At 26.8% G+C, this 15,048-nt stretch overlaps 1 protein-coding gene across 32 annotated transcripts in view; it reads right to left on the minus strand.

The window, feature by feature from the left end:
* The window catches only part of LOC107449365 (uncharacterized), a 45,659-nt gene that overhangs the window by 25,591 nt on the left and 5,020 nt on the right, over positions 1-15,048 (minus strand). For 16 of the 32 annotated variants that reach the window (XM_071178272.1, XM_071178271.1, XM_071178282.1 and 13 more), the window contains exons 3-6: positions 13,914-14,012; positions 7,762-7,961; positions 3,795-3,871; positions 3,064-3,126 (exon numbers count right to left, since the gene is read on the minus strand). In XM_071178272.1, the coding sequence (XP_071034373.1) occupies positions 3,064-3,126; positions 3,795-3,802 (71 nt within the window). In that variant the 5' untranslated portion in view covers positions 3,803-3,871; positions 7,762-7,961; positions 13,914-14,012. Of the gene's footprint in view, positions 1-915; positions 1,106-3,063; positions 3,127-3,794; positions 3,872-7,761; positions 7,962-13,818; positions 14,013-15,048 lie in introns of all 32 variants that reach the window. The other 16 variants (XR_011636336.1, XR_011636334.1, XR_011636332.1 and 13 more) reach the window with 4 other exon arrangements.

A 15,048-nucleotide genomic window follows, 5' to 3' on the forward strand; every position in this document is an offset into this window, starting at 1 on the left:
AAAAGACAAATATTTCCAAATGCTGCAAAAAGACTAAAAAATCTTATAGTACCAAATAAAAACAATATATTTTTTTTAAATGAAATACAAAAACTTTTTAAGGACTACAAGTTGCACTACTCTGGTACAAAGTTTTCTTTTTAAAAGAATTGATGGTAATGTAAAAAAATATTTACATACCTAGACATATATTTCTAGGTATGTAAATATTTTTTATGTATCTAGGTACTAAATCTACTAGGTATCTAGGTACTATCTTTTATATGCATCTAGGTAATAAATAAAAAAAATTTCAAAATTAAAATTTTATTAAAAAATTAACTTTTTTTTCAAACCTAGGAAATGCAGGGTAATATAATTTTTAATTCTTGACGCCCATGCGCATAAAATATTCAGGAGTTGTTAGATGGTATAGGGCAAAATTAGGAAACTATGGCAACAGCCAGTTGTAGCACTTTTAACAGTAGAAACTTTTTCAAAAATAGAAAATTTTGAATGGTTAAAAATTGTCAATAAATAATAATATCAGACATTTTTTTTAAAGCATCTCTCAAAATATGATAAATATTACAATTGTAAAATGAAGAAAATTTTTAAAAAGCAAGTGTTAAATAAAATAATTTCCCTAATTGTTATGAATATTCATATTAATTCCATATTTACTTTAAAAAAAAACCAAATCCAATAATAAAGTGCACATATTTCACATTTTTAACAAAAGGTGGAGACTGGCAAACAAGTTTTTAATCACTATTTGTAACAGTCAGCCACCCTGTGGCAATCGTTACTTTTGATGTAAGCCCTAACTCATAACCAAAGATTAAATGTTATTGGCTTAATAGCTGTTAAATTTTGATTAATAAAAAAAATTGAATGAGAGATGACATCGATTGAGAACATAGTTGAATATTTTACCTTGCATTATAATCACGTTGAACAGCGGATCCAATTTTGGGTTTACAATTACCAATGCTCAACTCCGTAGCTTGGGCTCTGAGGTGCAAGAACAGATGTTCCGGTTGAGTGGTCAGAACCCCCAGTGTTTATTTCCCAAGCATGCTTGGTACTCATTTATCGATCCACTGAAGATAACTTCCAAAGATAACTTCAGGCAAAAAATAATTTTTAATAATTATTTGTCTTTTTTTTATTTAATAAGAGTTGAAAATTTTTTGAAGTGTAAGGTATATAAGATACAGAAATATAAGATAAACATTGTTAGATATATAAGATATACAAATTTTTACATCATTTTAAAAAATGTAATTCGTGATAAAATACAAAATATTGAAATGAAATTGGTCAAAATATTTCGGTAGAAATTCGAATTTCAAATAAAAGACTTCTTTAAAATTCCATTTCTCAGGAACTATTCAACTGATTTTGTTCAAAGTTTGTATGTTTCTAAATACAATTACAGTCTTAAAGAGATAAAAAAAAAATTTACACCTTACCATTCAAAATGTTTTCAACTATTATTAAATAAAATAATAAAAAACAATTAAAACGGATAAAAATTATCTTTTGAAAGAAATCAGTTCTGGATAAACCAATTCCATAATTGTGTGCAAAAATCTTTCCATTCACTTAAGAAATTCTCAAAACATTCCAAACTAAGCAAAAAGTAGAATTAACATTAAAGGGTCCAAAATTTTAACCTGACCATTATTCCAAGATAACAACGACCCATAATATTTTGAGGGCAAGGTAAAAATTTGCCAAAAAAGGGTAAGTTTATTCAGAGAAAGTATGTTTTGTGTCTGGTTTCGTAACTAAAAAATCATATGCATTAATTAATTAAGATATCTGAAGTCACTTCCTTGAACAGTTTGGAGCTGACTGTCATATACACAAGCAGGAATGAAACGCTCTCATTTTCCGGCCGACACACTGCCATGCACTTTTCTCGTTAACACATTCGTTGCCACTAAAAATGATATTTCCATTCTCAGAAGCCGGATTACAGAACAGGGTTTTAATGGTTTAAATGTTCCTTATATTTTACTAGGAAAACCAGAAAAACAAAGAAACATATTATTTTCCTGTTTAGAGAGTGGTTGTTTTTTTTCGACGCTCTGGAGCATCAGTGGCACACAGACACAACCTGTCTTCGTCAGTGCCACTGACGCTGCAGCGCGTCTGACCAATATTTTCAGAAATTAATGGCATATTGCATAAAATAGCAGTTTAAAAGGAATAAAATAGAATACCATTCAAGTATATGTAGTACCATGTATGAAACAGAATTGAAAATATTTACAAATAATAAGCACAATATGCAGATATTGGCAGTCACGCACATAAAAAAATTCAAACAAAAATTTTGAAAACCAACCACAAAAAATAATGCTTCACTAATGTGCCAAAACAACCTCTCCGTTCAACTCCCAAAGCCACACTAAACACAGAGCATATAACTTATCATAGTCGATCGACGCGCTAGCGCGCCGTCGGCATACCAGGAGGTGCCGCTCTTATGCGCTAGTGCGTCGGTGGCAGCGAACATGACGGTGGCAGCTCCGACCATCCCATATTTGTGACAGTGTTTTGGAATGTTTTAAAAACTGTAATTTTAGGCACAGGATAGCATTGCATCTCCATAGGATTTCAAATACCAGTAGATTTGAACTTTTCCCATTGGGAAAGGATTAAGTTTTAGTATGTAAAAATCCAACCATTACATCTAAAGTAATTCAGGATGTTTTGTTTATTTTTTGCATCAGTTTTGAACACAAATAAGCACACTGTATTTGATAAATAATTTCAAGAAAACTAATACAAAAAATACTTTTAAAAACAAAACTAGCAAAAAATACTTTTAAAAACAATATTCTTATTTTCTTTATTATTGAAATCGATAAAAATTCAACATGCTCAGAGCAATTCAACATATTTACTCTCAAGACAAAAATGCTTTTTATAAAATTATTCTTTGAAATTGTCTTAAGCAACATTTTACATAATTTCAATCAATATAATTATAATACAAGTTAATCAAATAGTAATTAAAGAATAACAATTTAAAAATGTATTATTTTAAATTAAAATATTTATTTATATTACCTAAATGTTTTAAAAAAGCTGGACTTGTCCTTCCTCATCACCTCTCTCTTTTGTGTCAGACACCTGTAACATTTTATTTTGGTATGCAATCAGATGTCGACATTTTAAAACTAACATTCATACTACCGTTCAGAAAGTATTTTTGTTAAGCTTCCACCAGAAAATTTTAAATTATTTTCATTTCACGGATTTAATTAAGGCAAATAACACTGCAGATAACAATATTCAGTGGTTCTAAGATAGTAGTGCCTGAAAAAAACTTAATATTGTAACATTCTAGAAGTAAAGAAATATTAGAAAACATGTTATTTTTTAAAATTGTAATTAGAAGTCTTTACAATTCTTTTTCATCAATTAATAGCACTTTTAAATGTAATAAACATGTTTTAATTTCTAATTTTTGCGACCAACGACATGATTGCGGCAATGTGGTCAGCACTGCACACAGGCCACCTTTACTTCCCAGACAAGCTGGTACCCATCAATCTGAAGCTGTGTGGGGTTTAAGACGTCACAGGGGATGGAGCCCGAGCTTTTCATAATGACAGTTCAGAAACTTAACACTTAATAAATATTTTTAAATTTTATATCTTATTGAAACAATGTTTCTTTTACTGAAATCTAATTATTATAAAATAATAAAACTAAACAAATTGAATTTTTTTAAAAATTCAAGGAGTTCTTAAAAATAAAGATTTGATCAACTTATGGGGATGTGTAAATAACTGAACCATTCCATAACTTTGAACTGTTGTATGCTGATCAACTAATGGTAAGCAGACATATTTTGCTTTGACAGCAGCTGAACCTGAAAGCCAAAAACAATTAAATTTGCTATTTTTTATTGTCCAGATATTGAATGTTAATTTAAGATAAAGCACTAACATTCATGATTATACTTTTTTAGCTTGACAAAAGGGCCACTTTTAGGAGCCTTGGACCTGCATACATTAAGGAGGCTTGCTTGATTAATTTTAAAAAAAATAGCTCTGAATAGTTTTTAAAAAGTGTTTTACTACAATAATAACTACAAATATATTGTTTTACAACATCTTTGTTTGGTTTTTATACATGAATAACTTTAAAATATATACAAAATTTTAATATTCTTTAAAAAAAAAAATCTTTTTTTTTTTTAATTGCATCAAAATTTTAATTAACATCCTTCTTTTTAACTCCCTAAATAAAATTGAATTTCACCAGACATAAAATTGTACCTTTAAGCTTCTTTTGTTCCAATTTTGAAATCATTTTTCAAATATAGTGTACGTGAATAATTTTAGATCATTTTGAAAAGAAAAGAAAAATTATTTTCCTAGTTTTTCCATTTCAAAATTTTATAAATAAATAAGAGAAAGAAATAAGCGTTACGTGATAAGAAAAATATAATTTGAACTCTCAGCAGTATCCTATATTATAAGGAAATCTTCTGTCCCAATATTAATTCATAAATCAATGTTATTTTAGAATTTAGATGTCAAAAGTCTACCATTTTTAATTCATCATAGGTAAACAAAATTACAAAACTGAAATTTTATGCATGAAGTTAAAATTTAAAATAAAATTTATTAAAGATGACTGTTCTATAATTTTGTGTTCACTCTTTAAAAAGTTATTTAATGAATATGTTTGAGAACTTCATCCTTCATATTTTTTAATACTTATTTTATAATGATTTTTAATACATTTAAAAACATGCTCTAAAAACTTTTTACAAAAGGAAGTACTAGTTTAAATATATAAAACTGCAAAATTTTTGAAAATACTTAATCAACCTAGATGATTAAAACTACTCAAAAGAGCCTTAGCAACAAAATTTCACAAACTTTGTAGTTTTCATTCAAGTATTTTGCAAAGGAAGTGTTGATTTAACTTTTAAAGTCTAGTAATTTTCTAAATAAACAACAGAAAGGGAAATTTTAAAACTAATGGTACTACCAAGAATTAAATATTTTTCTGTTAAAAAAGAAACAAACTTTTCTGAAAATTTTGCAAAAAGTATAAGAAATAAGTTTTTTTTTCTTTCAAAATAAGATTTAAATACAAACAAATAATTAATTATAAAGATGCTAAATATTTTTAAGCCTTTGCTTTACACAACATTTCTAATCCATACTAAAAAAGAATTAAATAAAAATAGATATAAAATTTACAAAAAATGTCTTATACAAGAATTACTAGACACTAGACTTAATTCCAAATTATATATTTTTTCACATCATTTTCTTCTTCTGTTTAATTTTAGTTATAAAATATCATGATACATGTCAGGTATGAAAAATAAGCATTTTGTTAGGCAAATTTTATTTTATTTCACACAGTTTTCCTAAATAATTAGTAAGATACAAAAAAATAAATAAATAACACGGTCATATTTATAGCATTCAGATGCCGATCCTTAAAATGTTATTATTTTAACGAAAAGAGTATATTCTCTTTTCTGCTACAGTCAAGAAAATGTCCTGTTAAGTACTTTTTTTATAAAAAAAATTATACTTTTTAAATAAAGCCCCAGCAATTTTAGACTTTGGCAGTTGTCTAACTTAAATGAATTTTAAAATCACACCCAAAAATTTCACCTAAACTTTAAATTGCTTTTTCATAACTTTAAATCAATTTATTAAATAATGTGAATCAACTTTCGTCTTCTGAACTTAAAATTTTATCAGCGTGGCCACTCATAACAGATTTCAAATTTCCCTGATTTTTCCAGGTAAAAATCTTAAAATTTCCAGGTTTGTGTTTTTTTCCTTTTTTCTTTTAAAGTGTAGGATGTTGCAGAATATATTGTTTTTATTGAATAATTTTAATTGTTTTTATTGAACTTAATGTGTTACTTTAAGTAGTATTTGCTCAAAGTGTACCTACAAAATGACAAAATCAGAATAACCAATAAAACCTTGGATAAGTATTGTTTAATATATTTTCATTAAGGAAAAGAAAACCGTTTCAGGTGATTATATATCAATAATTTTTAATAATTACAGTGGCTCCCAAAAGTGNCCAATTATCTGGAACATTGTGTCTATGCTGGACTTCTAAATATGCACAAAGCAGTGCTAATTGACTGTTTATGAAACTCAGAATTCAAGGCAGTCAGATTGAGTGATAAATTAATTCAGCCATTTATAGCTCACTATTAGATTTTACCTTAAAACTATATAGACCTAAATTTAAACGAAAATTAGCTCAATCCATATTTTGCTTTAACCAAAAATTATTTGAATTTTTTTTTCTCACAAAGATTTGTTTTGAACGCTTTAGTACTAAAAATAAAAGGAAACTAATTTTGACATATTTATTTTTCAGTTAATGTGTTTGCACTGTCATTGGAATGGAAAAAATTACTTAAATAATGATACGAAAAATTTATTTTAAAATTAAAAAAAAATAAAGATAGGTTCACAAATAAAAAAATACATGCAATTTTCAAGAATGAAGTTATACATGTTGATTACTTCCTTAGCTTACTACACTCCCTCCCTTTTTTTTACGATTTCTGCATATTAAGAATAACAACAGCTTGGCCATTTTTATAATATTACTATATTAGGTACTATATAATTTTACAATATTACTGCACAAACTCAATCTATTTTAAAGAATTTAGTTCTTCTCTTCCTTGCTTTCTAGAAAAATATTGTCATGAAATATTTAGTAGATGTATACATTATTCCTTTTAATTTCATTGTTTACCTTAAAAGGAAATATTTGTCCCCTTCTTTCATTTCCTTACAAATATACAACTTTCAGGAATTAAGGTCTCAATACTTCTAGAAATAAAATTTCAATACTATTATTTTTAAGGGCAACACCCTTCATTATTTGCATCATAGAGCAAATTAATAAGAAATAACCAGTATGATACATTTAAGCAACATTATGTAAAACTTTTTTTCTACCTCACCAATGAAAAATGACCTTAAAAAATAAACATTTTCAAAAAAGCTTAAGTCTCCTGTCTCATAGGATTATGATGTATGCAGTTTAAAATAAAAGGTTAAAATTCATAGTAAAAATAAACTTAAAAATAATATTTAAATACTAAAAAAATGGATGTTTTTTTAAAAAAAGTAACGTAATATGTTTATCAAATGTAAAAAGCAATAAGTAACATAATATGTTCACTAAATGTTGATCACATGAAAAACTTAGACAATTCAGTTCCAAGTCTAAACTAAGATTGTATCATTTTCACTGTTTGAGTTATTAGTGCTTACAAAACCAGATTTTCTGCAACAATATGTAAGGATATTTAGGTTACCCTTTAAAAATTAATAACCCAACAATAGAAAATTTTTTGAAGTCATGGTTGAAAAAATTTTCCCAGAATGTTTTTAAAAACTTAATAGAAACAATTAATAAAATTTTTTTAATTTTTTTTCATTGGTTACAAAAAGGCTATAATATCAGTAAAAATTTTACATCTACTTTTATGAAGTTTAATCATTTTTTTCCTATTTTATTTATTTATTTTTTTGAAAAAATGAGTAACAAACAATTTTAAAAAAATGATTTGTGGTTAAAATTAGTACTCTCACATTATTTATTTAAATTTTTACCTGAAAAACTGATGTATATAAATAATGGTAAGTCTAAAAGCTACTTAAAAATCACAGTACAGAAAATTAATACAATTTTCAACACACCAAAAACATAAATCCATTTGTTTAAAAGAGAAAAATTAAGAATACATACTATACAACCAAAAGTTAAATCCATCCAGTGATGAAGCGGCTCAGATACATGAGAACTTTCTAAAGCATTTCTATGCTTTGCCACAAAATCTTCTGGACTATCACACCATGGAATGCCAAGATCATTTAAGTCTGAGTGAATAGAATTAAAAATCAGAGGATCGGAAAAAATTCTGGTATACATTCACCTGCTGTCCATTCCTGTGAAAGAATAAAAAGTTTGAATGAGAAACTTTATTGCAGTGGAAAGTTAACAGTGATTATAAACATGTAATGCCTATAATCATATAATTTTTCTTTAATCCCATAATAGAGAAGATTAATTCTTAATGATACATTTAGTTAGAGTGTCTACCAAGAGGTCAGTAAGTCAACATTTAAAATTTCCTAAACTGTAATAAGCATCAAGGGTTTATTTACCCATAAAATAATCTAAATATATAACTGAACACATATTTATCACATCATAACTATCAATATATGTGCTTTTATCTCAGTTTTCTGGCATAATGCTCTTTAATAATTTTTGCATCTTTTATCTAAATAAGAAAAAAAGGGTGTCCACAATAAAAACAAAAGAAAAGAAAATGTTCTTTAAAAGGTTATTTATAGACAGAAATAGAAATTCACTTTCTTCCACTGTCCTTTCTTTATCAATGATTACTACATTCAAAGGGTTTCGACTATCCACTTATCATTATTTTGTCATATCTTCCAACCTGATTTAAGTAATTAAATAAAAAAACAGAATTTACAGTATTGTTGCTTCATAATTATTACAAAATGTGAAAAACACAGGAGGTTGCTATTTTATAAATTACTAAAAAAGAGAGGTTGAAAAAGAGAGGTCTATAAAACACAGTAATTCGATGTTGTAAATCTGATTATCAAAAAATTATTTTATAAAACATATTTCACAGTAAAAAAAATCATTGTAAAAAGTGGATAATTTATTTGTTTTTAGAATTTTACTTTTTCTTTACAAAATTTATATAACTTCAAAATCTTTAATCAAAAATATTATGCTTCTTTTCAAAAGTTAACAGATAGTTTTTTAACAAAATTCTAAGACCTATAAACAACATTCCCTCTCATTTTCATCGAGCAACATGGATAATATTTTATTAGGAGTGAGCAAATAAAAATAAGCTAGCAATCTGCTTTTGAAAAACAAATGACAAAAGTTCCTTAAATTAAAATTTNTTATTCATACTTCATCTCTTACACTATGAAACGGAACAATTTTAGAAAGAAAAGAAAAACTACTTTTTACAATATTTATTTTCGGGGTTTTAATGTTTCTGTATAAAATCGTAAGAAAAGCCTGATGTTTTCGCTTTTCAACTTAAAGCAATTCTAATAGGGTAAATACACCGAAGATTTATTACTATTATTAGTGAATATAACCTTTTTCTCGTTTTCTTGATGGCACAGGAAAACTACTCAATAATTACCAAGGGGTAAGTAACAAAAATATATTTAAATCATTAACATGTTCAATACGGTACAATGGTAGACTTTTCTACTACTACATTACAATTTTCTTGCTTTTTACAAAATCTTAGTTTGCGGTTACGGTTACAATCTAATGATAAACTCCGCCATCTATCGGTGGTTCAATAACATGTATTTCTACACCATAAAAATGAACTCAGGGCCAACAGCGCCCCTGAAAAGACGCACATAGGGCTCTAGGACCTCCTACCTGTACCTCTGGGCATTCACGGAACCATTGTCAAACACATCGAGTGGTGTGCAGGCATCTTGCATGATCCCTGCCCAAACCATGAGCCCTCCACCAGCATAATGATCCCTTTCGATAATGTTGCTGGGATGGTATCGGGTTCCAGGTTCCCTCCATATCAATAACCGTCAAGAATCAGGTTGTAAACTGAATCTGGACTCATCGGTGAAGAGAACATTAGCCCATTGAAGCTGTGTCCAATTCTGATGTTGTCTTAATTTTGTCCACCAGTGCACATATCTTGCCATACCTCACTTTCAGCTCTATTGACATACAGATTTTTTAATTTTTTTTAATTTTCTATGCCTGACATCTCAAAAATCAATACATAGTAGTAGAAATTTTAAAATATTGGCTAATATTTCATTAAATACATTTTTGACAGCCAGCCTTGATCTTTCATAAGGGTATCATAGACTCCTCCACTTAAGTCCAAAGGAACAAAACTTAGATAGTAATGGTATTGGTTTGGGAGAACAGTGGTTATTTACAATCCCTAGATTTAAGAATTCAAGAAAAAAAAGCTCAAATTTAATGCCTTTTTATCTTCTTGTCCCACCTTCCAAAAATACATTTAAGTTAGCCATTCTCGAACTACTGGCAAGATCTGAAGCAATGCCTCACCTAGCTAGCTCATCATACCAGCATACTATAGTTTTATATATCATGTAAATCATTGTTTCGGAATTAGTTTGAGAGGTAACTATGGTGTGAAGGTATATTATTTAGTTTATATTTTAAGGATAAATTTCGTAACATTAATTAAAATAAAAACTTTTGATTTCAATATGTATATAAATTATTGTATTTCTTCAGGTTACTATTTTATAATATTTAACTCATATCGTAAATTTCAGAGCATAAATAAAATAAACTGTACTGCCAGTAATGGCTGGTTGTAGTTGTTTAAACAAGTTTTTAAACTAGATGCAAAAAGATAAATGTAATGTAAAAATCATAATATTGAACTATCATTACCTAAGCAAAGAATTACACGATTTTAATTTCAAATACAATATTATAGAATTTCATTAAAAAAATTAACTAAAAACAACATTATACAATCTATGTACAATATATTTAAACAACAGTAATTTTAATTTAAAAAATATATATTTAAATATTACCAGCTTAGTGAGTAGTATTGTTGAATAACAATTAAATCTAGCAAAGAACTTGAATGAGTTGTAAAAAAAATTATTTGCACAAATCTATAATCTAATTTAATTGAATTTAAAAAAATAAAACATTTAAAGGAATCTTTGCCTAGAAAAATTAATACAATATTGGAATATACATTTTGACAAATTTAATACCTTTTTAAAATATTGCTCAATGATATACAATAGAAAAAAAATATATAAAAAAACAGGAGTCTTAAATTTTGCTTTTGTATTTAAAATAATTTAAAAAGAAGATTCAGTTACCAGAACAATCATTCAACTACTTAAATGACAAAGTTAGGAAAAAGTACAAATAACCAATATTTCTTATTTCTTTGAATTGATAAGGCATGGATATTCTTATTGATATGAGTCTTTAAGTTTCTGACAGCACTTTCATTTGTTACATAATGAAGGTTTATTTTTACATATTCTTAGAAATGAATAATATATAATCTCGATTCAATAATATACAACAACTAATAATTACACCATTTCAATAGCGTGAAATGTTTTTTTTCTAAAACCAGCAAACAAATTTTAAAATAATTAAAAATTCACAAAATAAAAATAATCACAACACAAAATTAGCAAAATAAAACACGTAAAATATACTATTGAGTTTTTCTTCAGTGGATAAAAAATCTATTTGTGAGTTTGTAACTTAGCAAAAGGATACAATGCACAGACTGCAATTGACTCAATAGTTTGAAGTAACCTGTTAATTCTTTCAAAGCCAAAGGAAAGAATGGCAATAGGAATTAATGTGCTTGCATGGCTCATTTATGTTTTTTATTGTGGAAAAGTGTATTAGAAGTATTTTACATATTTTTCTAAATTAAGACTTCTTTTAATTAGAAGGAATAAAAAAACCGTATTATTATTTTTCTCATTTTAAAATCATTCAGTATCAGTAAAAAAATTACTGAAGAGACAAAAATTAGTTTATACTAAGAGGTAAAATAGCATTATGGAGAATACATAGTAATTGGTCCATTATGTGTAAAAAATAGAGAGGAAAACAATAACATAGTTGATCCACCAAGTATGTGAGGACTGAAATATCATTCAAAGAACAGTTGATTTGTACACATCACAGAAGAGCATAATTAGCACTACACAAAAGGCTTGAAATAAGTTAGCTAAAAAAAGTTTGTTGCAAAAAGTTGCTACAAATTTATTTTGTATTACTTTTTTGCACCCTTCTTATACATTTATACAACTGCAGTTATGAATGTATGATGTATCATAAAAATTAATTGCATCACACAGTTGAAATAAACTATAATAACAGTTACGATCTAAAATCTGTGATATATTGAACCTTTGAAATAACAAGATTGTGATGAAATGATAAAAGTCATCAAGATCATTACTACAAAAAGCAAATATGACTATATTAGTTTTATGAAAGTAAGAGCTATCAGGTAAACACTCGATTTAATTTCAAAGCATAAATATATTCCAGACACATTAGCAGGGCTCTAATACAAATAGTAAATTAATAGAGTTTAAAAATTGAATTTCGTAAGCACTTTGTAGATAAAACACTAAAATATGAACAATCAGTTCACTTAAAATTAAGATACATTACAGCTCAACAGTTTGGGAACAAGATTACAACTTTAAAAGATTAGTAATTTGTATGAAAGAAAATATTTTTAATGTAAGAATAATTTTTAAACAATTTATTGAGAAAGTTTTGGATTTATTATCAGAGATTGCCAAATGCATGGCTTAAAGAAGCCCAAGGCACCATAAACAAAGAAGAATGACAAAATGTGCTTATCTACCACATAAAATATTATATGTACATAAAAAATCCAAATGGATATTTTTCATATACTTTTAGATAGGATTTTTGGATTTCTTTTTATAAAAAAAACTTCTTTCATAACTATACTTTCTTTACTTGTGGTTAATATGGGTCGCATTCATTTCATCGACAATCACTTCATCGACACACCATTTCATCGNTCTCATCAACGTCACCTTCAAGAGAAATACAATAATTTCTGTTTATCCTTTTGAAACATGTAAAGTCAAGTTCCCTTAAGAAAACCCTTTAGTGGTTGACTTTTAATTATTCTCTAAAAATAGTTTCATGGAAATATCAATATACTGCACACTTGGACATAAGAAAGGGTTTTTTGTTGTTACCAAATATCCTACTCCTCATCACTGAATTTATATTTACTATATCTAATTTCTAACAGTTTTTCTTGTCAAAGTCAATCAATCCCTTCAACTATTGAGATGGAAGGATGTTTTCATCAAACCTACAATTTCATAATATCTTTAAATAATTTTTTCATCGTCTGAATTAAGAGCAAGAATGCTGAAATGGCTACTGAATCTGACCCTCTAGATTAACATTACTTTTATCAACGATAATTCAAAAATTTTAAGAAATTCTACTTTCAATAGAATATAAAGGAAGTATGTCCTGATCTTGACTGATCATCAGTTAGTTAAAAATAAATTGCAGCGTATTTGATGTAAGATAGAACAAAAAGCTGTCCCTATCAGTAGACACTCAACTTATTATCTATTAGTTATAAGGCAATTACAGTTTCTGGTCTAACATAGCTTATTTTAATTTTATTTGAAAACATTTTAAAGTTTTCAACCCTTCATTTTATGCAGTTGTAAATTTATAACACTGATTTCAATACCTATGATATGCATTTGAATATAAATGAAACAATTGTTTTGTTCATTATGTATACTGTTTGAATCAATCTTCTTGAATTTGAAAATGTTCATCTAGTGTCCAATATATGGTCCAGTTTACCAAAAATTGTATTTCATTTTAAAACTCATATTTAAACCTTTACTGTGATTTTAAACTATTAAATTATGTTTTATTACTGAATTTTCTGTTTAAGGATTAACTTGTATCAGATATAAGTTGAATAAATTTTTTTGAAAATATTTCAATTTAATATTAAGATTTTTAAATTGTACTGAAGAAGACAGTTATAAGCAAAAAAAATAGTTAATGTTAAAAGTTTTTAATTTTTTATAGCATGGAAAATTAAATGCATCAATACAACTGAAAATATTATTTTAATCTGCCTTTATTTTCTTTCAGTTTCTAAAAAAATTTTGTTCAATTCAATTTAAGATGCCTTCTTAATGCACTTATTACATTTCAAAATGCGTTTATATTACATTATATATAAATATATAATATCTCATTAAAAAAAAGTATGAAAATATTCAATTTTCTAAGGATAAAATTACCCTATTTTTTGTATTCAATTCTTCAAATCTGTATTCTCAAGTTCTTCTAAAGCTTTACCAAGACCATTCTGTCAGTTTCCTTTCCAAAATATCAAACCACTAAAAAAGTGACATTTTATGATTATTCATTTTAGCAAAGGGAGATCTTAAAACAAACCTTTTATGTTTTATAAAATTTACAAAATAGAGAAAATAGCTTTGATAATATTTCATCAGAATTTTGTAATATCCAAACAGCTCTTAAAAATATTTTTCTGCCTTTAGAAGATAAATCAGCGAAACTCGCTATTCCTTTCAGGAATATATATCAAGTTTGCACTTCAGGGATCTCAAACAACATATTTTCAGTTTAAACTTTTCTTCGCAATTCCTAAGTTAAATCAGTTGATAGTGCTTCAAATGTAAAAAAAATATGAAATCACACAGTTAAATTGAACCCATAAATTAAGTAAATCCTTGTTTTGATATTGAAAAATCAAATTTCATCTAAAAGTTCCTCAAATTTGAGAAGAATTTGTATACAATGTAAGAAGTTTGCCCTATTGAGATTCTATTTCCTGTAACAACTCAGATAACTTGTGATTTTTTAAAGCACATTCAGATGTAAATTTTAAGAATTCTAGTTAAAATAGACAAAAGATCATAAAATAACGGCATATTAACTTATGCACACAATGGTACTCGTTTCTGAATCTACCTTTGCTGTTGTCAGTCTTAGAGATTTTTTAAAAACGTTTTGCAGTAAATGTAAGCAAATAAAGTAATTTAAAGTATACTTGTTGTGTGCCACCATGACATCTGAACACCTAGTGCCACGAGGGCCGTAGGTTTGCCATCTTTTTTTTATAGTGACCAGATTATAGAATGACAACAAGTAGTCATCACAAAAGATCATACATAAGTAATTTTGTGATGTTACATTTCAATGACCTAATTTGTAAATTTATCCACAAAACACAACCAATATAGAGAGTTATAATTTTATAGAAAAAATATACATGGCAGTGAGATATTATTAAATTATAAAAGTTTATTAAAAAAAGGATAATTAAAAAGATAATACATAAATTTAGTTCAACATCATAGTCTTTCATTCTCAGATGTAAGGAAAAGTGGGGAAAGATCGTTTAGCTAA

This window comes from Parasteatoda tepidariorum, chromosome 3 (genome assembly GCF_043381705.1).
Source record: "Parasteatoda tepidariorum isolate YZ-2023 chromosome 3, CAS_Ptep_4.0, whole genome shotgun sequence".
In the NCBI taxonomy this organism is placed as follows: Eukaryota; Metazoa; Arthropoda; class Arachnida; order Araneae; family Theridiidae; genus Parasteatoda; species Parasteatoda tepidariorum.